The 23,328-nt window shown below is 38.1% G+C and overlaps 1 protein-coding gene across 1 annotated transcript in view; it reads right to left on the bottom strand.

The window, feature by feature from the left end:
- LOC125123010 (inactive dipeptidyl peptidase 10-like) overlaps positions 1-22,798 on the bottom strand; it is a 333,549-nt gene extending 310,751 nt beyond the window's left edge. The window contains exon 1 of the mRNA XM_047772091.1: positions 22,523-22,798. Within this exon, the coding sequence (XP_047628047.1) occupies positions 22,523-22,594 (72 nt within the window). The 5' untranslated portion in view covers positions 22,595-22,798. The remainder of the gene's footprint in view (positions 1-22,522) is intronic.
- Between the last annotated feature and the right edge of the window lie 530 nt (positions 22,799-23,328).

Below are 23,328 nucleotides of genomic sequence, written 5' to 3'. Positions count from 1 at the left end.
CTATAGAAGCTCACACTTTTCTCTCCTTTATCTTCCTTTTTGAAATGTGCTCACTACCCTATTCAATGCAATCCAGTCTAGTCACCTCAGCTGCACAGTTAATCCTCATTAGACAGCATAAGAATTCTTCCTGATAAACCACATTATGGTGAAGAAAACAATAACAGCCAAAGATGACATCATTCTTACGACTAGGCAGGGATTTAAAATACTGTTTCCTTGGAGTTCCCTTGTGGCACAGTGGGATAAGGATCTGGTGTGTCACTACATCAGCTTGGGTGGCTGCTATGGTTCCTGGCCCAGGAACTTCTACATGCCTCCGGTGTGGCCAATAAAATTTTTAAAAATAAAATAAATGAAATACTGTTTCCTTTTTGACTCTTCTGAGATGGCCTCTCCACCTCCCCCTTTAGTTAAGTAACTCTTGCCTTATCCATAGGGTAAATAAAGGAGAAATGTATCATAGAGACATGCACCATGAACAGGAATATTTACACTTGCACTGAAGTCCATTTTTTAACTTTATACCATTGAGAACAGGGGATTTTTCATGTACTTTTAATGTCTAAGGGGAGAGAAGAATAGTGTTTTTAAAAAAATATTCCATAGAGAATTTTATTGCATTCCTGAGAACCCCAAAGCTTTTTTTTTTTTCCTGGATCATTTTATCCCCATCTGAAAAATCTCACTTTATGTGAAATCTTTGGAGCCCCACCAATTCCAGCCTAGCTGCTTCTTCCAGCATGAAATTTGACAGTATAAACTATTTCACAGTGGCAGAATTCATTAAAGTAATTATGTCTCACAATTAAAGTATCTTTATAGCCATAGTAACCAACTTCTGTGTACAACATTGTCCCTTCCCTTATAATGTAAACCTTCTCAGAAGTCTGGATATATATTCTACTTTATGGCACCAAATTATTCTAGATGGTCATAATTTCCCTGAAGTTAAAAGTTTATTTAGAACATACCATTTTTTCAACCAAACCATTTCTAAATAAATATATTTCACAACTATACCTAAATAAAGATGACTGTTTTACAGCTATTTCTATTTTAGAATGAAAATAATAAATTCTTATCCTTTTAAGCATCACTACATTCAAAGGACTGTTTTCTAATAACTATAACTTTTTTTCACATTCTAAAGGGGCATACATTGATGGACTATGGCCAAATCATCATTGACACCATGCCATCACTTTCTCTTTTTCTCTTCTTCTTTTCTTTTTTTTTTGGTGCCAAGACCATAGCATGTGGAAGTTCTAGGGCCAGGGATCGAACCTGCACCACAGCAACAAACCAGGCTGCTACAGTGACAGTGCCAGATCTATAACCAGCATCACAAGAGAACTCCATGGCATCATTTTTTTTTTAAATATTTTTTTATTGAGACTAAAGCTTCTCATCAAATTCCTAGTTTGATGCCCACCCCCTAAAAATTAAGAGGTATTATGAATTTTTTAATTGAAGTGTAATTGAATTATATTAGGTTCAGGTGTACAACAGTGATTTGATACTTTCATATATTGCTAAATGGACACCATGACAAATCTAATTATCATTTGTCACCATACAAATATAGTATATAGTTTTTGACTATTTTCCCCACACTTTACATTTCATACCCACGACTCATTTATTTTGCAACTGGAAATCTGTACCTCTTAATCACCCTCACCTATTTTACTCATTCACCGCCCCTGCCCCCAGCAACTACCAGTGTGTTCTCTGTATCTCACGGCATTACCTTTATTCTTATAATTTTTTATCATTTAAACACTTAAATTCTCCCCGTAGTGAATATTTACACTCAGATACAGGTCTGTTGTTCTTAACCAACATTATTTGAGCCTATGATGGATAACAGTGATTTGATACTTTCATATATTGCTAAATGGACACCATGACAAATCTAATTATCATTTGTCACCATACAAATATAGTATATAGTTTTTGACTATTTTCCCCACACTTTACATTTCATACCCACGACTCATTTATTTTGCAACTGGAAATCTGTACCTCTTAATCACCCTCACCTATTTTACTCATTCACCGCCCCTGCCCCCAGCAACTACCAGTGTGTTCTCTGTATCTCACGGCATTACCTTTATTCTTATAATTTTTTTATCATTTAAACACTTAAATTCTCCCCGTAGTGAATATTTACACTCAGATACAGGTCTGTTGTTCTTAACCAACATTATTTGAGTCTATGATGGATTTGAGATGATTGCAAATTCTTTACACATCTCTAATGGAGATGAAGGCTTTTTCTCCTTTGCTCTTTGGGTCAACTCTGTTTCTTACTTTAAACAATAAAATGTGGCAGAAAGAAGCTCTCTAACTACTAAGGTTGATCTTTAAGAGAGCTGCAATTTTTGCCGTCATTGCTTAGAATGTCCCCTTTTGGAAGACAACTGACTAGCGAGAAGGCCAAGCTATCCATATGGAGAGAAAGAAAGGCCATTTGACTGGGCCCCAAGGTACTAGACACATGAGTGACACCTAGCCTAGCTCCTGGTTGAGTTAATGACACCACACAGAAGTGGAGAGCTGCCACCCATCCCTGCCAGAATACCTGACCAAAAGAATGGGAAATAAAATAGTCACAGTTTGAAGTCACCAAGTGATGGAGCAATGGGTTATGAAATCGTAGACAATTAAAACAGAACCTGCCTAGGGAGTTCCCTTGGTCACTCAGCTGTTACAGAACCTGACTAGATCCATGAGGATTCAGGTTCGGGTCTCACTGGGTTAAGAATCTGATGTTGCCCATGTGCTGTGGTGTAGGTCGCAGACGCTGCTCGCATCCTGTGTTGCTATGGCTGTGGTGTAGGCTGGCAGCTACAGCTCCAATTCGACCCTTAGTCTGGGAACTTCCATACGGTGTGGATGTGGCCCTAAGAAAAAAAAAAGCAAAAAAAAAAGAGAACCTGCCTGAATAACTCCAGGTTAGCACCATAATTCACCAAACTTTCCTTTGTGACTTCTTAAAAAATAAATAAACAAATAAAAGCTGCTCATTTTAAGTATTTTTATACCAAAATGTTTGTCTGAAAGTTACCTTCTAAGGACTAGGATAAAAAGAACAGATGTGCCTTGCAAGGTCTTGATGTAAAAATTTCATGTTAGAAAATGGCATTTAAATGTTCCATATTTACAAATCAAAACAAAGGTGAGATGTTTCTGTTAAGTGACACACATGTCCAAGAAGAAGAGAAAGATTTGTATTTGCTTCTTTATTCCCTCCTGTCTCTTTACTCAAGAAGGAATGAAAAGAAGGAAGAAAGCAAGGAAGAAAGGGAAGGAGGAAGGTAGGTTATTGTAAGGAAGACTGCCCAGGGTCACCCCTAGACCTTCCAATGTAAACACTTAGCTCCATAGATACTGAGGTGAAAAGGCAGAAATATGCTCCCATGCTAATTCAGAAGAGCTTTTTTTGGAGCATAATCTTGGATGTCTACATATACATATATTTCTAAGGGCAGGATGATAAAGTTAGATTTTGCCAGGGGCAAACATAAAATTCATCCTTTGGGTATGTCATGAGATTGATGGTAGCTAGGGAAACAGAGGGTTTGTTGTGCTAAGACAAGAACATCCCCAGGGTCCTGGAGAATCCGAACTTGCTGATAAACTGCTCTGTCTCACTGCAATTATATTATCTGACCTAAGATTTCCAGGTTAATTTGGAAAAGCAATAGGTCTAACTTAAGAGACCCTGGCTTAAAATGCACAGAAGAGTTGATTCCCCAGTGATAAAACCAAATAGTACCACTACCTATGCTCTTTTTTAAAATATCTTAATGTTTTTATTTTATATGAGTATAGCATGTTTACAATGCTGTATCATTTTCATGTGTACAGCAAAGTGATTCAGTTATATGTATACATACATCCATTATTTTTCAGATTATTTTCCCAAATAGGTTTTTACAGAATATTGAGTACAGTTCCCTGTGCTATACAGTAGGTCCTTGTTATCTATTTTATATATAGTAATGTGTATATGTTAGTCCAAATTCCTAGTTATTTTCTCCCTCACCCAGTCTTTATATATGAATATGTAATAATTAACTTAATATCTGTTTTAAATCATCTTCATTCACTTTACTAAGTAGGAAATCAGGAATCTTTCTTGTATTGTTTCATATACCTTTTCTGATTGGGTCATTTATAAGACAAGAAAAATAGATTATGAAAGCTCTACTTGGGAGTTCCTGCTGTGGCTCAGTGGTAAGGAACCCAACTAGTATCCATGAGGACTCGGTTTCCATCCCTGGTCTCAATCAGTTGGTTAAGGTTCCGATGTTGCCGTGAGCTGTGGTGTGGGCTGCAAACATCACTCAGATCCCACATTGCTGTGCCTATGGTGTAGGCCATCAGCTGCAGCTCCAATTAGACCCCCTAGCCTGGGAACTTCCATGTGCCGCGAGTGAGGCCCTATAAAGCCAAAAAAAAAAAAAGAAGGAAAAAAAAGAAAGAAAGAAGCTCTACTTGACTTCTATCAATGTACTCCCTAAACTGTGTCCCCATTCTTATAATATCCTGAGCAGAACATCGAAGATTAGTTCCTGATTCAAACTCTAATAACCACCTCCCATTTCATAGCTTGAGTTTCCAGAACCATTAGAAACAAAATGCTTTTTCCTAGTGTCTAAAGATTACCTGCCACCAAGTATGACCTACCATAATTCAAGAAGTGCATTGTAAAAAATTGATTTTTCTTTAAAATTTTTCATAGAAAAGGAGTTATTTGATTTTAAATGGCTCTGTAATCTTTATGGAATCTAAAAAGTAGCTTTTAAAACTTTGTTTTCCCTGTTGTTAAGAACAGTTTAAAAATTCCTCCTGTTGAAAGTGGCTAGAGATTCGGAAGACTTGGTCATCCTTAATGGATCAATAAAACATTCCATCACTGCCATTTTTCTTCCTGGTGTGTTTGTTGATAGTTGTCAATACTATTTGGTAGAGGAGAGGGGAATATTTTGACCAAACAGACTTTCTGAGTTTGAAATGGTTCTCAGCTTCTTCATGAGGTTGTAAGAACATAAAAATGCATGGATTTATAACTTATTGAAGTAATTTTCCTAGAAAATAACAACAACAACAACAAAGATTCTGCAACAACCAAGATCTTCCACCTCTCCCTCAACTATGATTACTCCCTTTCCTCTTCACTAGGAGAATAAGTAATGGTGGCTGACAGCAACATATAGCCTTTTTAGGCTAAATAAGAGATGAGATGAAGTATAGTATACTCTTTAAAGAGATGCCTGCCATTTTCCAAATTAGGTTACCACCACCCCGCGTACCCAGGATGCAAGAAAGTGAAAGCATGACATGTATTCATCATCACGTATTGAAAGTTTCCATATCACTTAATAAAATTACAGGAAACAATCTTTACACAATGCTGGGTTCTGTCCACTGGCAGATTTTATGCTTCTCTGCACCATTCATTCATCTAGTAATATAAAATCTTCCTTATTGTTACAGAAAATACAGGGTATTTTCAAAATGCTCTTTTAGAATTTCCAAATATTGTCTTATTTCCTTAACATAAGTAACTCATTGGATATAAATTTATCTTTAATAATATGACAATAAAATTCCCTTTTTTTTCACCTATTCACTGGGAAATACTTATCAATCGTCTCCAAATTTAGAACATGCAACTGCTGGCACTTGTTCCTGAGTCTAATACTTGAGGTAGGGGGGCAGCTATTCTCTTTTCATTGTGTTAAAAGAATCATATGATAGAACAAGATGGAAAAAAATAGGAGAAAAATGATGAATGTATGCATGTGTGTGTACATACACACATATATACATACATATATATGACTGGGTCACTGCTATACAGCAGAAATTGATACCACATTGTAAATCAACTATAGTTTAATAAAAATGTAAAAGAATCTAATATATATACAGAGAGAATAATTTTATACAGATAAAGATATACATACACATAGAAGAATAGCACTGAAGTGAATCCCAACAAATTGAATAGTTTAACTCTAGTTTTGCAAACAAGGAGCTGAGTTTCAGAGGGGTTAAGAGATTCCTAAGGTATCACAGTTGGTAAACAGAGAAAATGCTTTTTTGGTCACATACTATTATACATATCATAGTAACCATCAATTGCTTTCCTTTATTAAATTGATGTTAAATTACTTATTAAATATTTAAATGTCATTTAATTGATATTTAATGTTTTACTGTGTGTAGCTGATCAGAAATGCATATTGGCTATCTGCTTTTAGTGTTGACACTACTATATGCTCCACTAGACAATTTGTCAGGTGTTCAGTGAGTACGCATTATATTTCAGGCAGTGCCCTAAGAGCATGTTTCTTATTTTCTGTATGTATAAACACACAGGGACACACACACCAAGATTGGTTATCAGTTTATGGGGCACACAGAGCTCTAATTCATCATTAATAAAAGAGGGAAATGTGTTAAAGAAGCCAACTGTTAATGAATCTATTCCTAAAATATTCAGATTTTTATCAAAACATAAACAACAAAAACTATCATGTATTTTAAAACAAACATTTACCTAAAAACTGAGATGATGAAGATTTGGATTAGATTTTACATGCAAAAATATCTCTGGAACAAAGAAAAATGAAAATATTTACAGAGACGATCTCTTAGGAAAATGAAAGAATGATAAATTGAGTAGCTGGGGAACAACTGTAGGAGGGAGACATCCCACTGTATATATACTGATTTTGATGTTTGAACCATGTGAGGATTTTATTCAGGAATTAATGAGAAAGACTGTGTGCTTTATTTATGTCAGGAAATATAAAAATAGACTCAGTTAACATTGGTCATTGAACTAAACGAAATGACAAGAGAACTCTGAAAAATAAGGTTTAGATCTGACACTTAGGTTACTGAATAACCAGGGTGAAAGTATTCACCTTTTCATTTATTAAAATAATGAAGCCCATGTGTTGCTCAAGGTTCTTGTGAGAGATAAAAAAAATAATTTAAAACTTTTCTAAATTGTGAAGTCTGCACACACATACACACACACAATATCCTATAGTTCTCATCATTTTTCCACCAATAAAAAAGTAGATATAAGAACCTTCACATTTAAAAGACACTAAAGTTAGTTATGCCTAATTTTAAAGCTGGCCTGCTATCACACAAACTCAAGTATACATTTTGGACATGGAAGAGTCATTTTCTATTTTAAAATATTCTGTGTAAACATGGAATTATTCATGATAATATTTTCAAAGTAAACTACATTTGTCAGCAGAACATATAGAAAACAGGAACCATGCTCTTGGAACACTGCCTGACACTCAAAAGGTACCCCCTAAACTCTTAGAAATTGTCTGGTAGAGCAGACAAGAGCATAAACTCCAGAGGCAGATAGTCAGGGTTCTGACTTTGGTTCTGCCACTCTGGTTCTGGGAAATCTCTTAAGCCTCCGAATTGCAGCTTCTTATTTGCAAAACTGGAATAAAAGTAATGTCAACTACATAGAGTTATAGTATGTGGCCCTATTCAAACTACATTTCCTCTCTGTCCACTATTTCATTTCTTCAAAATAAGAATGACAGTATTACTTTGCAGAGTTTTAAAGGGGATTATTACTGTAACTACTAGTAAAACAATAACAGCAACAACTACTACTACTACTTCTGCTGCTGCTGACTGCAGAAAAGATCAAATATGATTTACTAATCAACTATGCACACCAAATCATGGCCTCATTTTGACAAAAGAAAGCAAGTGATACTTATTATAATAAATAGTCTTATAGGTGACCAAAAGATAGCTTCTCCCATTACTAGCTGTGCTACCTTGGAGATCTCTTAGCCCTTCAAATTGCAGCTTCCTATTTACAAAACTGTAATAAAAGTAACATCTACTACATAGAGTTATAGTGAGGATTAAATGAAATACAGGCACTTGACCATTGCATGGTATATATAAATAGTACTCAAAATTTTAGTCACTATCAGTGACAATAAGTATGTCAATAATCATATCACTAAAATTATTTTTCCTTTTATAGTTCTAAAGTTATACTTTGTAACTTTGCTACAGGCCCATCAGACATCTTCTATGGCAGGTGTCAGACCAGAAAAAGCCGTAAATTAGAATTTCAGAATCACTGAAGACTAGATTCATGTTATAAATGCAAAATCTTGAACCCCATTCCAGGTTCACTGGATTAGAATCTGCTTTACAACAATATCTCCAAGTGATCCACATGCATGTTAGTTTAGAAAACAAAGGTCTAGAAATAACTGTCTAATAGAGTAGCTCCTGGTCACAGATGGCTATTTCAGCTTAAAATGATTAAAATTAAACAAAAATGAAAATCAGCTCCTCAGTAAGACTAGACACAATTTAAATGTTCAATAACCACATATAGGTGGTATATACCATATTGGAAAACATATATATATAGAAACTTTTTCACCATTAGACAGTGCTGGTCTAAAGCATTTTTCCTAATAAATGGTAGGATACTTTTCCATAGGCAGTGAAAGATTTTTTTTTTTTTTAAGGAAAAGTCTCAATCCAGTAAGATTGTTTAAACCCCAATTTTTTCACCAAACCTCTTTGTGCATAGTACAAAAATACTCATCTAAACTTATATTTTTTTTTCACTCAGATTAGAAAAATCAAGGGTCAGTTAAGGGAAGTGGCTTTCCCCAGGTGGAGGTGATGCTTTTCTCCTGAGAGTCCCATCTCCAAAGGGCAGCTCAGAAAGCAGCCATTCCCAGGAACAACTACTGCCATGCAACTTGATCTGATCTTCATTTTGCTCAATCCTCAAGAATGGTTTTCACCTTTCTGTGTGCAATTATCTTACTTCATCTTCACCACAGAGAGCAATCTGAAATCACTAAATTGTTTTCATCTATGCTTCAAAAACACCTGGACCAATTTGTTGGGACAAACTTGACAAGCAATGTTGGCTAACTGGCTGCATTCCAGAACATCTCTGCTGGTAAATCAAGTCTGACATTCAAAGCTCCACAGGGCTTGCAGAAAGCCATGATAAAGTTGCTTGAGAAGTTGGTTGCAACATCAAGCATAGGACCCAGACTCATTTTTTTGTGAGATTGAGGATGTTTAGAAAATTTTTGAGAATTTGGAAATAAAACTTAAGTATGACTGCATGTCCATCTTTTATAATGTCAGACTGGGACATTGTCTAATCAGACGCAAGAATTATACATAAAAATTATACAATTTTAAGAGAATGTATCTTTCTTAGCTATACCATTTACTTTTGACACAGAGCCAAAGTCTATAAAATTAGATGTTAATTATAGAAGATGGATAAGTTGAAAAAAAAATCTGTCTGCTATAAAAGATAACCACAAAGGTTATAGTTTAAATGCCTTATGGGGGAGTTCCTGCTATGGTGCAGCAGGTTAAGGATCTGGCACTGCCTCTGTGGCAGTACAGGTTCGATCCCAGGACAACAGTGTGGGTTGAGGATCCAGCATTTGCAGCTGTGATGCAGGTTGCAGCTGTGGCTTAGATTCAATCCCTGGGCCAGGAATTTCCATATGCCACAAGAGTGGCAAAAAAAAAAAAAAAAATGCCCTATAGGATATTAACTGGTTTGGGATCTAATTTTGTTAACTTTGTAAGTCATTTTTTTTTTTGGCTGATTATATAAATCTCTCTTCCTCAAATGCTTTTTAAACCAGCTTTACTATCTTGATAGTTTCTTTGTTAATAAGTTAAATCCTTGACATATGCTCATTATATATTTACGTAATAACCAGGATTTTCACTTGATATGGATCAGTGTGGTTTTACAGATCGCATATGATCTACAGCACATTTTCCCATTCTCTGTCACTTCGTCTGAGAAATGAGAAACTGCAGGAAATCAGGCGTCACCCAACTGTTATACACTGACCACCTGCTCCTTGATGCTTGCAGATAGGATCAATATATAATAGATCTAATCTTATTAAAACCACTGCCTGGAAAAAAAATTTTAATTAAAAGAAAAATTTTTAAACCAGCTAGAACATGCCCACTTTAATTCTCACCCACATTTACTTCATCTGATGTCAACCCAGACAAGGAAAAATGACTTCTAGGACCCCATGATTGAGTGAGCTTCCTACCAATGCCCAACCTAGAAGTGAGGAACTGTGGTTTCTAATCTGATCTTGTATCTAAATTCATCAATAGCTATGACCTTGAACAAGTCAGCCTTTATCATTCTCAGTTGTCAGTAAACCAAGGGGCATAATCACAATAGTTAGTTCTAAGATCCTTTCAAAAGAATAACATCTCGGAGTTCACATCTTGGCTCAGCAGTTAACAAACCTGACTAGTATCCATGAGGATGCAGGTTCAATCCCTGGCCTCCCTCAGTGGGTCAGGGATCCCATGTTGCTGTGGCTGTGGCATAGGCCAACAACTGCAGCTCAGATTGGACCCCTAGCCTGGGAACCTCCATGTGCTGCAGGTGTGGCCCTAAAAAGACAAAAAAGAAAAAAGAATAGCATCTCTTGAAATTCCCCTTGTGGCACAGTGGAAAGGAATTTGACTGGTATCCATGAGGATGTGGGTTCAATCCCTGGCCTCGCTCAGTGGGTCGGGGATCCTGTGTTGCTGTGGCTGTGGTGTAGGCCAGCAGCTGTAGCCCCGACTGGACCCCTATCCTAGGAACTTCCATATGCCATGGGTGCAGCCGTAAAAAGAAAAGAAAAGGAAGGAAGGAAGGAAGGAAGGAAGGAAGGAAGGAAGGAAGGAAGGAAGAAAGAAGAAAGAAAAGAAAGAAAGAAAGAAAGAAAGAAAGAAAGAAAGAAAGAAAGAAAGAAAGAAAGAAAGAAAGAAAGAGAAAGAAAAACATCTCTTAAAAGGACAAAACTGAAGGAAAATGATTATACTGTTTAAACTGCTTGGAGTCAGAAATAGGAACATACAGCACATGCTACTAATAATTACCATCTACATATTTTATGATGGTAATTTGACTATTACTTTCCATGCTCAGGTCATTTGATATGTAACTAGAGCATACATAGAAGGAATATTTTTCCTTAAAAAAAAAAAAAAAAACTGGCTTTAAATGTAATTTAGCAGATGGTACTCTGTAGTAGTCTCATGTTATATCTACCTAATTTTTTATCACCTATATAACCTCTTGGTACTTTGTGAACTCTCTGAAACACTTTTCCTTGTTACAATGTTGCATGCTGGAGTTTACAAAACAATTATGGGCCTGTTATGTTCAATTTCAATTGATGATGTGTTTGTTCCGGATTCCCCCTTCACCAAAATTGCCTTGTTGACCAATAAGCAACATAAGGCTGACATTTCTGAGCCCAAGCAACTAATCCTATATTGTATGTACCTATTTCCAAATATTTGCACCATCTGTCATCCTATATTAGGGTTTTTTTTTCTTTCTTTTGGGGATTCACCTTTACAGCTCAAGGACTGTAGCTATGAATAGGAACGAAATAGAGCTCCAAATGTAGAAAGTATCATAAGCATGAGAAGGAATGTAACCATGGAATGGAGGCAAGGGGGGAATACAAATTCAGGAAGGGCAGATGCATATGCAGTTCTCCACCTTCAAAATGCACACTTTGTTGATTTTTTTGCACTTAAAAGAAATATAAAAACAAATGTATGACATATATTTTATTGACCAATCCTGAATCCATGTTGACTTTGGAGCCAGGTTGAATCTATATAATCTCCACATCAACAAAAATGAGAGCTCAGAGTTCCTATGAGGTATAGTGGGTTAAGGGCATTGTCACTGCAGCAGCTCGGGGTTGCTCCCCCTGGAGCGAGTCTAAGCCCTGGTCCTGGAACTTGCACATGACACCAACACAGCCAAAAAAATTAAAAAGATAGGAGTTCAGTATCAAAGGTGTTCTACAGTTTAGTCAAAATAAGAGAGAAGAAAAGCTCTAAACCTGGTATTCCCAACATCTGGGAACCTCCACATCCAGTGAAGCTTGATTTCCCACTCCTTTTCCTCAATCTGGTAGAGTAACCCAATACACATTAAAAACAATAATAGCAAAAAGCACAACCACTTTCAACATCCCCTGGTTAATAAACCCATCTTATCGCTAATCCTTAGAACAATTCTGCCATTGCAGAATACCTTTAAGCATCATCCTATTTCCATATGAAGTATTAAATTCCAAGTGAGACTGGGTAACTTGCTCAAACTAGAAAGTACAGTTTAAATGGAGACTAAATAAATAGAAAGCCAGACTTCTTTCCACTAAAAAGAATTCCATGTGACTCACAAATCTTATTAATTAAGGAATTAATTTAGCATATAAAAGTTTCCCTAGTCTGGTATGGGAACTTGGGACTCTGACAAAATTACCACAGCTTCTAGAAACAGCCCTCTCTTCCAAGAACTCCAGTGAATCAGAAGCCCGTTGTTTCTATTAACTTCCCAAGAAAGCTCTAAAAGTCACCTTCATGCTTTGTAGAATGCCTAAGTACAATTCCTCCTTTCTCAAGAAGGGACTCATCCAGTCACTTCCCCATTCATCACTGAACTATAATTTCAAAAGCTGAGTGTAAATATCAGTAGGTATTCTTTCAGGCTGAGGGGAAGGGAAGAAATTTAAGAATGCCAATAGCTTCATGTGTGGTGAGAGATTCTGTCATTTCGTTGTATCTCACAGTTTACTTTCAGGATGGGTTTACAACACTGGGGTGACATCTTGCATGGCAAGTTGGAGACGATGCATATGTGATCCTGTAAAATTTTGTGGCCAGGTGCCAAAAGTCTAAGCCTAGAACTAACACATCACAATGGTGAAACCAAGGAACGTCAAGTGAGTCTGACTTTTTTTTTTTTTTTCTTTTTAGGGCCACAGGTGTGGCATATGGAAGTTCCCAGGCTAGGGGTCGAAATGGAGCTACAGCTGCTGGCCTACACCGCAGCCACAGCAACACCAGATCCGAGCAGCATCTGTAACCTACACCACAGCTTATGGCAATACCTGATTCTTAACCCACTGAGCGAGGCCAAGGATCAAACCCACATCCTCATGGATACTAGTCAGGTTCGTTTCCACTGAGCCACAATGAGAACTCCCAAGTCGGCCTACTGATTCAAAGTTTTTAAGAATGTAAATTTAAAAAACAAATTTTACTCAGATGTCAAGTGCTAAGGAAAGTGTATGTGCCAACAAGACACCATCATAGGCGCTCTGTTAATAGCTGATGCTGGCAGCACAACACATGAAAAAAAAATGGTCATTGGTAGAAAGACACAAAATCAAGTATTGCTTCTGATTCTAACCCACTATCTGACCTGAGACAGGCCACTCACCTCTGCACTGACTGCCTCCTGATTTGAAAACAAAGGCATGAGATCAATACAGTTTCTCAAAATGTTATCCTCATTTTTGACTACACGGCCTTTTGAAGGAAGGATTTGGAAAAGCAAGGTCGCTATGGTTACCAGAGTAGTTTAGACATCAAGGAATCAGTCTTGGACAGAGACTGGAGCTCAGAAATATAGACAGGTAGAAGAAACTGGATTTGGACTTGAAGATAGCATTGATGAAATGGAGACAAAGAAATTGTGTGACCATCCTGAAACAAGAAGCGTTGACCCTGTGAGCAGACAGACATCTGTAAGGAGTGGCAGATGTGGAAGAAACCACCCATAATGTCACTCTGGAACTACTATCAGGTAAACCTCATTTAGAGCAATTACAAGCAACCTACATAGATGTGAACAAAGATGAGTCTCTTCCATGTCAATTCCAGATTCAGTTCTCACCTATCACTGCCAACATGACTGTCAAGAAATGAAATGCACTTGGTTTGGAGGGTCAGAGAAAAGAAATAACTTTATGAAGAGACTGAATATACCTTCAAAATATACTTTGTTTCTTAAAACACTTATGTTTTATAGTACTCTAAAAAGAAACAAAGTGAAATGTACAGTCTTTTCCCTTAAAATCACTGAAAGTAAATGGAGTAGAGAGAAGAATCTATTCATAAGTTCATAGATCCCAGGAAAAGCAAATTACATGCTCACATAGCCAAACAAATGACCTATTTTTACATTTGAGAAATTCTTCATGAATTTCAGATTTCTCTTTGTGAAAAGACATATTTTTGATCTCTATTCAAAAGGTATCTTTATTCCTAATCTTGGATTCTGTGTCTAAGTGAGAAGAATCATGCAAGTTTGTGAAACATTGATTTAAAGATTTGCTATATTTAAAAAAAAAAGACTCTCTAGCACTTGTTTCAAAATATGTGAAATAAAAAAAAGTGTCCATGTCTTGCATTCATTAACTCATTAATTCACCTAATCTGGAAGTGAGATGTGGTTAATGGAAGCATATCAGAATTTCCTCTTACTTCACGTCTCTTGCAAAAAAGTAAACTCTCATACCAATTACAGGAAAGGCTCACTTCTACCGTGTACAAGTACTATTAATGTGACTTCAAGTGGTCTCTTTGGTCCATTATTTGAAAATAAATCACAGGAGAGCCTGCCATTCAAGTTCTCGATGACAGAATTCAGATTTGTCATACTTATGTTTTTAGAGCAGAGGCTTTCAAATGGAAGAAGAAATTTAATCTTCATTGAGATCTCAAAAGGTGGGTGGGGATAAAGATAATAAAAAATGGCTTGTTTCCTCACTTTTCTTCATTTGCTATCTTGTAATCAGATACATAGCTTTTTGCATTGATCTGAGAAAATCGATAAGTATGATAAATTACAATAAGATTAAAGTCAGATACTTACAACATGGCTGGAGAATATACAGATAGCTTGACTTGGCTCTTCCAGATTTAAAATCAGTTTTAATTATGCACTTTTCTTAAATTTCAACTCAACATATCATCAGTTTCCACATGCAAAGAATTTCTAAGGAAATTCAATCATTTCAAGAAATCAAACTTCTGGAAAAAGAGAATATTCAACCATGAGCACTTCAAAGAAGATCCTAAACGGGTTATCAGCTAAAAATAGTAGAAATCAGTCAGGCTGTTATAAACTTTTACCTAATGCTTTATAACAAACCAACTGTAAAATACTCAGTATATTTAGATCATAAGGGTGTGTGCATGTGCTGTGTTACATTCGGTAATGTATATATACACATGCATGCAAACACATATATTTATATATATTCACATACATATATAATATATATTCAGCATTTTTATTAATGTAAATGCAAAACCACTCCTGCAAAAGAATGAAATAATCCTCTCAGATGATTCAGAAGCAGAGTAGCAAAAGAATAAACTTACTGAGTTCTACCATGGGCCAGATGTTATATACAAGCCCCTTCATATAGTCTGCCATGTTCTCCCTATCCTTTCCTTTAAAGATGAAGGAATGGCTAGAGGACTGAATTATTTGGCCTACAGTGCATAGCAAGTGGTAGAGAATGCTTCAATCTGAAATCTGTTGGACTCTGTTTTCAACCTTACTTCTTGTTTCCTTCTTGCCCAAAATATAATTAAATCTGAAAACCGTTTAGCAATTGCGAAGTAGATTGGAGAATACACTGTTCTGGTTAAAGGTGTAAGCGTAGTATCTGAAAGCTGGCTTAAAAATTATTAATGTGTTAATAATCTTCAAATAAACCATAGAGGACAAACTTGAATAGAAAATGAAAATCATTGTTGTTATTTAGAGGACATTACAAAGAGTACTGTTAACATCAATTACTGAACAGAACAGTTTGAAATAAATATTTATTTTATCAGCTTTGAATACAAGCCAGTTTTCTGTATTTGGCCTGGAAGTGGGTGTTATATTTACCATTAGATTAGGGGGTATGTCTGAAACTTTGAAGATTTAGGACAGCTTAATGGAAATGAATCTACAATAGAAGAGTTCTCCCTTAAGTGTTCCATTCTCTCCACTGAACCTACCTCCCAGCTTCCTCACCAATGTGGAAATGACAAGCCTTTCTTCAGTTAATATAATTAATGATAAGTATGTCTCTTAGGTAGGGGAGTAGTAGGTACACAGTATAAAAGCTTTGGAGAACAGATGTTATGGAGCTGGGGAAAAGTAAACAGACAGTAATTGCCAAAAAGCTTGAGGATCAAGTCAAGGGCACACTTTAACACAATATTGTGGTGGGAATAATCAATACTGAACTGTAGGACTTCTCAAGGCGAGGGTGAAAACATTTCTAACTTTACATGAAAATATGTTTATGAATGAGTTTACATTCCCTCCATTATTTATTTGGCTTTTTTTTTTTTTTGGCCCTTCTACAGGTCTTCAGATGGGAAGAGCTCCACACTTTCTTAGCTGATGGATGTCTTAGTGTATATCCCCATTACGATGTTTCAGTAACACATAAACTTGATTAGAACACACAAGGTCACTCAGCAAATATGAAAATATATGGAGGGAATATTAATAGTTGGAACATCAAAAACGTTGTGTGTATTTAAATATTGCATAGGAATAGCTGTAAAGAATGTGCGTGAAAAAGCTTTAGAATTATGGCAAGCTCAATACTGAATCTTTCAGTCTCATCTCCAATGACAGTAAACACACCCACCTTGGGCTCCTGGGGGCTCCACCGCTATGTACATTCTCCTGCAACACTGACTGAAACCTCACCTCCTGAGATATTTCTATAAATCACACCTCTCTATTCTTTAAATTTCCTCTTTCTCCATACTAATTAACAATATAAGTGCCTTATATTGAGAGCAATATGTATATTCAGTAGCTAATTCTCCTGTTAGCAAAAATTAGCCAATGTTTACTTTCAACCTGGACCCTTACACAGAGGACAGTAAAGTGAGTTTTGACTGAGTGGAAATAAGGATTAACAAAATATTCTGAAGTTTGCATTTCTTCCCAATCAGGCTCTACGCCTAAGCAAATGGTATATACTATATTTATATTATGAAATATTTATATGCACATGCAAGCTCTTAAGTAATCAGACAAGTATGTGTACTAAACAATGCAATATGCCGCAAAATGTTAAAATAATATACCAGCTCTAGCTGACTCAGTGATCCTCTAAGTTTCTCCCCCACCCCCCAGGTGCCTGTCACCAGACTATGCATTTAATGAGAGCACTTGGTAGGAGACAAGTATTTTTCAAAAGTTTTTATATATGACTTCATTCAGTGTTTATGAAAAGCATGTAAAGGATCTACAGCCACCTCCATTCACAAATGAAACAAAGAAAATGAGTTCTCCTACCCCAGACACACTGTGATGACTGGCAGCTGAGCTATGAACTTGAATCTATGCTTTCCAGTGCATAGCCCATAGACAACAGTAAATAAATACTCCTAGTTGATGGCACAAAAGCTCAAATTCCTAATTGCAACATTCCAGTTTTGTGTATGCTACACAGTACATCGTAAATAAACTTAAAATATACCTATAAGTGCTAAAAGTTTAAAATATTATGTAATCATAAATGATTCAAGGGACAAATATCAAAGTAGCTTTATTTTTACTCAGACTAGGAGAAATTTGGTTTGTGTTTTGTTTCGAATGTAATGTACTTCATAAGATAATGCAGCATTAATATTTAATAACACAATTTCCTTTAACTTGTTTTTATATAATCTTTCTTAAATGTACAGTTGGCTCAGTCTTTGAAATAAACAGAGAGATTAGAAGCTTACAGGCAAGGAATGTTTTGTGGTGCAGTCTAACCTCAATAGATTAAATGTCATAATCTACATATGCAATAAAATATACATAAAATATATGTAATAAGAAATTAAGGACAAGTAGGAAATGTTCACTATCTCCTAAGTTTTAAAGGCTTCTACATAGCACCTGTATCCAATATCAAATATATTTTATAGCACAACCATATAGAATTCGTCCACCAATAAGACACTATCTTATGTTGAATGCTTAGAAGTAATGTCTCCTACTAAATAAAGCTTTTCAACATGATTTCTAAAAGCTATTTTTGAGCTTCTAAATTAAAAACAATAGCTTATAAACTATGATATGTTTATGAATTAGGGAACATGGAAAAATAACTTTTTATAATAATTCACTAAGCATACACTTGAAAATTTTAATCAGGTTTGCTAGACCAAAGTTGAAATAAAAAATATCGAATCCTAATTTCTTTAAGGAAACATTTTATGTTAGCATTACCTAAAACTCAAAAGTACAATAGATATCTTATAAAAGGCATATCATGAATTACATATTTAATCACTATTTTGACCATAGAGGCTGCTATGTGCTGAACTGTAAGAGACTGGTTTTCTACCAGAATAAGCTTTTTTTTTTTTTTTTTTTAAATACATAACTAATGCTGCTTCTGTAGCCAAAGAGTAGCTTATAAAAATACAATTTTTAGTCACACTTAAAAAAATAAAATAAAAATAAGGGTGTTTTTTTTTTTCTTGTTTATTTACTTTTTGCTTGTTTGGTTTGGTGTTTCAGAGCTGAGAAGACTGTCAAATATTTTAGGAAATATTTTTACCATTGGACTCAGCAGAAGGGTGCCACCTGGTGGAAAAGTGGTCACATTCTAAACCACGTCTAACTGTAAAAATGTACTTAAGCCTTGAAAGTTTCATCATTACCAAGGACAGATACTAACATTTTTTTTAAGTTCCTAGGTATTCATCAGGATATATACGGTCTTTTTATATTATCTCAATAAATATAAGAGATGTTAACTTCTAAACTGCAAGAGTTATTATTTATACTATAGTTGAAGTTTTAAATATTCTTCACTTTATATTCAAGGTAAATTTGTACACACACACATATAATATTTGCAATTCTTCTGCATTATGCCAACAGGAGAATGCTGAACCGTAATTGTGTAGAAGTTGCATGGTGGGGCTTTAGATCTAAATGAGCTTATTTTCCTTAAATGCCATAGACCAGGGCTATGTCTCATTTCCACCACTTATAAGGACAAGGTTGACAAGTTGCTTGGTTTCTTTAATCCTCTGTGTTCTCATCTCTAAAACAAGAATAACAACAAGACCCACCTCAAAAAGTCACTTTGCGGATCAAACAGAAAAATGCATTAAATATTTCCTTATCAACCCAGAGGACAGTATTTGGCATATGGCAAGCATTCAGGAAGTGACTTCCAGACATAATAATAAGTTACAATAGCTACTCAAGATTTTGTGGGAGTTCCCATCATGGCTCGCTCAGTGGTTAACAAATCCAACTAGGAACCATGAGGTTTCGGCTACAATCCCTGGCTTTGCTCACTGTGTTAAGGATCCAGCATTGCTGTGGGCTGTGGTATAGGTCACAGATGTGGCTCGAATCCAGTGTTGCTGTGGCTCTGGCATAGGCTGGGGGCTACAGCGCTGATTAGACCCCTGGCCTGGGAACCTCCATATGCTGCAAGAGCAGCCTTAGAAATGGCAAAAAGACAAAAAAAAAAGACAAAAAAAAAAAGATTTTGTATCCTTCCATGTAAAATGGGATATTGATTGCATTAACTGGGAATGACTGTTACTGCCCATAGTAAAGCATTTATTTTTAGACATTTTGTAAATGTGGAGTGTTATAAAAACAACAAAAATAACTGTCATAAACATTTATTTAATCAATGAAGCTTTAACGGCAAGATGACTAAGATGGTTAAAACATCTCCAATGACTCAGAACTTTAATAAAAGTATGCAGTCCCTGTACTCTTGTTGCAGCTGCTCCCTGTGAAAAGATGCCTCTGGTCAAGGCACCCTGGGCCAAGGACAGCAGCAGCTAAGATGAAACAGGTCTATCAAGCTCTCTCTAATAACAATTAAATCATGTGGTTCATAACAATTTCACCCAGAGGAAAGACTGGGGTCTTCCACGCTGCTTTAAGTGGAAACGGGTGTTGGATGGCCTCAGGACAAGGCATTTTGAGGTTTCATAGAAATCTCTACCACAGAAATCAAACGACCTTTCTGGCAACATTCAAAAATTGAAATCACACAAAATCAATACCTAGTAAGTGATTTGCTGAAATATGCCCCCTATTTAGCCATCAAGTAAGACTTCATAAAGCTACATATTTAGTTAAATTTGTGGATTTTTTGTTTTCAGAAATATCACAGAAACTTGAACAATAAGTCATGTCTCTATGGAGCTATTATATCTAGGAACACATGAGAGTTGTGTGACAAAGGCAGAATTAGATCACAATGACTAACAGTATTAATAAAAACTTAGTAATTTTAGAAGACACAGTTTAAGCATTCACAATTGTTCACATCATCTGGTTATCATTTTATTTGTCTAGCTTTAGACAAAGAAAAGACTACATATAGGTATCTTCTGGGAGTGCTTGGGAAATCCCCAATGGAATGCTGCCATGTACATTTCAGTCTTTCTTTCCTTCCCCTGGAGAAATCAATCTCTTTCATTTTAATTCAAGTGTAATATGCATACCATTGACATTTTAAAATCATGTCAATGTTCGGAAAGGCACTTTAAAAGACTCAATTAAACAAGAGTTCTGCAAATGGCCACTCCCTGACTATTCACAGTGTCCATAAACAAAAATGCAGGCTATCAAGAAAAAGGGATGCCTGTCTGAATCTCTCTCCATACAAATTTTAAGTACAGATTAGTTCTGACAAAAGACTTGGCTGTGCATATACAGCTTGTTCTCTCTCTCTATATATATATGTGTGTGTGTGTATGTGTGTATGTATATACATTTTCAGTTTCTGTGTGCTCTTCTCTGCTTCTTCCTTCCCACCTCCACCATCACTGAACTGTTAGCAGCACCTCAAGTAACCAGCTGGTGTCACAGGTTAGTGAGCAAAGATTTCATGTGGGGACTCTCACCTGACTAATCATTCTTATTGGTAGCATCATTTTAAGAAGTGGTGGAGAGGCTCAGCGGCTTGTTAATGAAAATTAAGGGCTGTCAGCCTGAAAGAGGATGTTAAATCCATGTTCCTCTCCTGAAATTATTTTTATAATCTGCTAACCAGTTGCTACCTTGTGGTTTGTGCTGGAAGGAGCAGGTATAAAAGGAAAGGATATATCATGTAATACAAAGGTTTTAATATTTTCATACTTATCTCAGAGTAGGGAGCAAAGAGTATGGTTTAAGAAAATAACTGCTTCACATTTAAAAAAAAAAAAAACTGCAACACTCATTCAGTAAACAGGCTTTAAGGCGTTGAGTAATCCTCACCACCTGTGTGAAACATATGTGAGGGAATTGAAGAGGGTAGCGTAGGGGAGAAGACAGAGGCCACTAGCCAGGAGAGATGACCAGGACTAGAATATTAATAACAGCAGCCCTGGCATCGCCCCTTTTGCCTCACGCCACTCAGCGATTTGGACATTTCTCCTTCACTAGCTCCTCAACGCTTAGAATATGCGAAGAACGAAACCTCTACTGGAGTCTAGCTGTTTGCACCTACTTCTGGCAATGAGCTAGAGATGTCTCTGCCAGAAATGCGTCGGGAAGCCTTCAACAGTGGACTTGGGGGCAAAGGGACCATCTCGGTACTCCGGTGCCTCTGTCCTCCAGCCTCGTAGTTATCCGCTGACCTAAGTGAAGCCCTCTCGTCTCAGACTCTGATGTAAACGTGACCGTAGGTAGCTCCAGCCCGCGCATCACAGCCTCCCTCCCTTTCACCAGGGAACCTCGGTGCTCCCGACCCTATAACTTTGGTTAAAAGCGACACCAAACTCCCCTAGTCACCTCAATTCAGGAACAGAAACGAGATGAAAATCCACCCTACGGTTATGCTACAGACCCCTAAAGACCGAAACAAAAAAGGGGTGGCCAGAGCAGAAAAAGGGGAAAAGGGACTGAAATAACCCTCAACCAGCGTAGGATACCTCATCTCTGCAGACACAACACAACTGGACCCAACAAATCACTAAAGCCAGTATCTTTCCAGTTCCCCATAATAATGCCTTTTTTGCTCCAAGCTCTGCTCCAAGCAGATCACAGATGCGTGTTTCACACTCTTCCATTATTTTGCGGCGCCCCCGTCCCGATCTCTTCAAAGGAAAAAAAAAAAAAAAAAAGAGAGAGAGAGAGAGAAGAAAAAGAAGAAAAGAAAGGTAAAACTCTGCCGGCCTAAAGGTCATCTGCGGACTTGGGTAGCTTTGACCAGCACTCATCTCAGCTACGTGAAGACAGAGCTCGAGCCCAGCAAGGGGACGCCTTCAGGAGCGCAGCAATTCCTCCAACACGCTTTTATAGGAACCAAGAGACCCCCATACTTTGGCCCCAGCCACCTCTCCCTCCCTTGGAGGCCCGCCCGCTGGGGCTTCCCGGGCCACCCGGGCCTTTACCTCTCTCCCCCCTTCCCCGCGGCTCTCCACCTTACGCATCCTCTTGCCTGGCCCCGGAGCGCACTAAGATGGTCTAACTTCCTGCGGAGTCCATGGATGAGCTGAGGAGAGCCTGGAACTGGGGCGGGGGGAGGGTGGGGAAAGGGAGGCGTGGGAGCTGAGCCCGGGAGGAGGGGTAGTGGGGAGCAAGGACTGGAACCTCCCTTCCTGGGAGGGCCTGGCCGCAGCAGCCTCCTCTCACCTGGTCCGCCGGCTGCGCCTGGCTCGCCCTGGCCCCCGGGGTGGGCTGCTGCTCCTGCTTCATGGCTGTCATCGCCGGCGGCCCGCGTTGGCGCTCACTTCCTCGCGGGCACTTCAGACTCGGGGACCGTCACTTGGCAGCGATCGCATGTCACAGGCGCCCGACGCTCTCGGAATTGGCGGAAGGGAAAGCGGCAGCGACGGGGTGGGGGGAGGGGAGCGATAGGGAGGGGAAGAAGAGAGGAACCAGGCAGGCTCCCCCTTTCAGGATCCCTGCTTTGGCTACCGCAGACGCTCTAACTCCCCACTCCCCCCCCCCGCCCTCCCACCACCCCAAAGCGCGGAGAGCTTTGAAGACCAGACACCACCAAGTGACAAGTTAGTGGACTGACGAGCTGCGGGCCAGCTGAACCTGACCGCTCTGGAGCGTTGTCTCGCAGCCCAAGAGGAGCCCAGCTCGCATTCTACCGCAGTCGGCTCCCCCAGCCGGCTCCCGGGGTCTCCCCGCGAGAAGCTCAGCGCGCCAGGTGGAGTAGCGGGGCGCTGCGCTCCAGCATCTCCCAAGCAACCGCAACGCGGGAGAGAGCCCTGAGCTGAGCGCTAGGTCCTCACAAGCGCGGCCAAGGCTGCCGGGTTCCGGCGGGTCCCCTCGCCCCCCCCCCCTCCGCTCCGCGCCCCCCACGGGCTCCTGCTAAAACCCGGAGAAGCGGAGTGTGAGTGTGCAAAGCCCTCGGTGGCTCTGGCGCTTGCCACTGGGCATGCTCCAGCGCTCCGAGAAGGCAGCGGCAGCGGGGCACTGGGGGTCCA

The sequence above is a fragment of the Phacochoerus africanus genome, chromosome 3, assembly GCF_016906955.1.
Source record: "Phacochoerus africanus isolate WHEZ1 chromosome 3, ROS_Pafr_v1, whole genome shotgun sequence".
Lineage (NCBI taxonomy): Eukaryota > Metazoa > Chordata > Mammalia > Artiodactyla > Suidae > Phacochoerus > Phacochoerus africanus.
The sequence above is the reverse complement of the archived record's forward strand: the minus strand, read 5'-3'. Positions and strand labels throughout refer to the sequence as shown.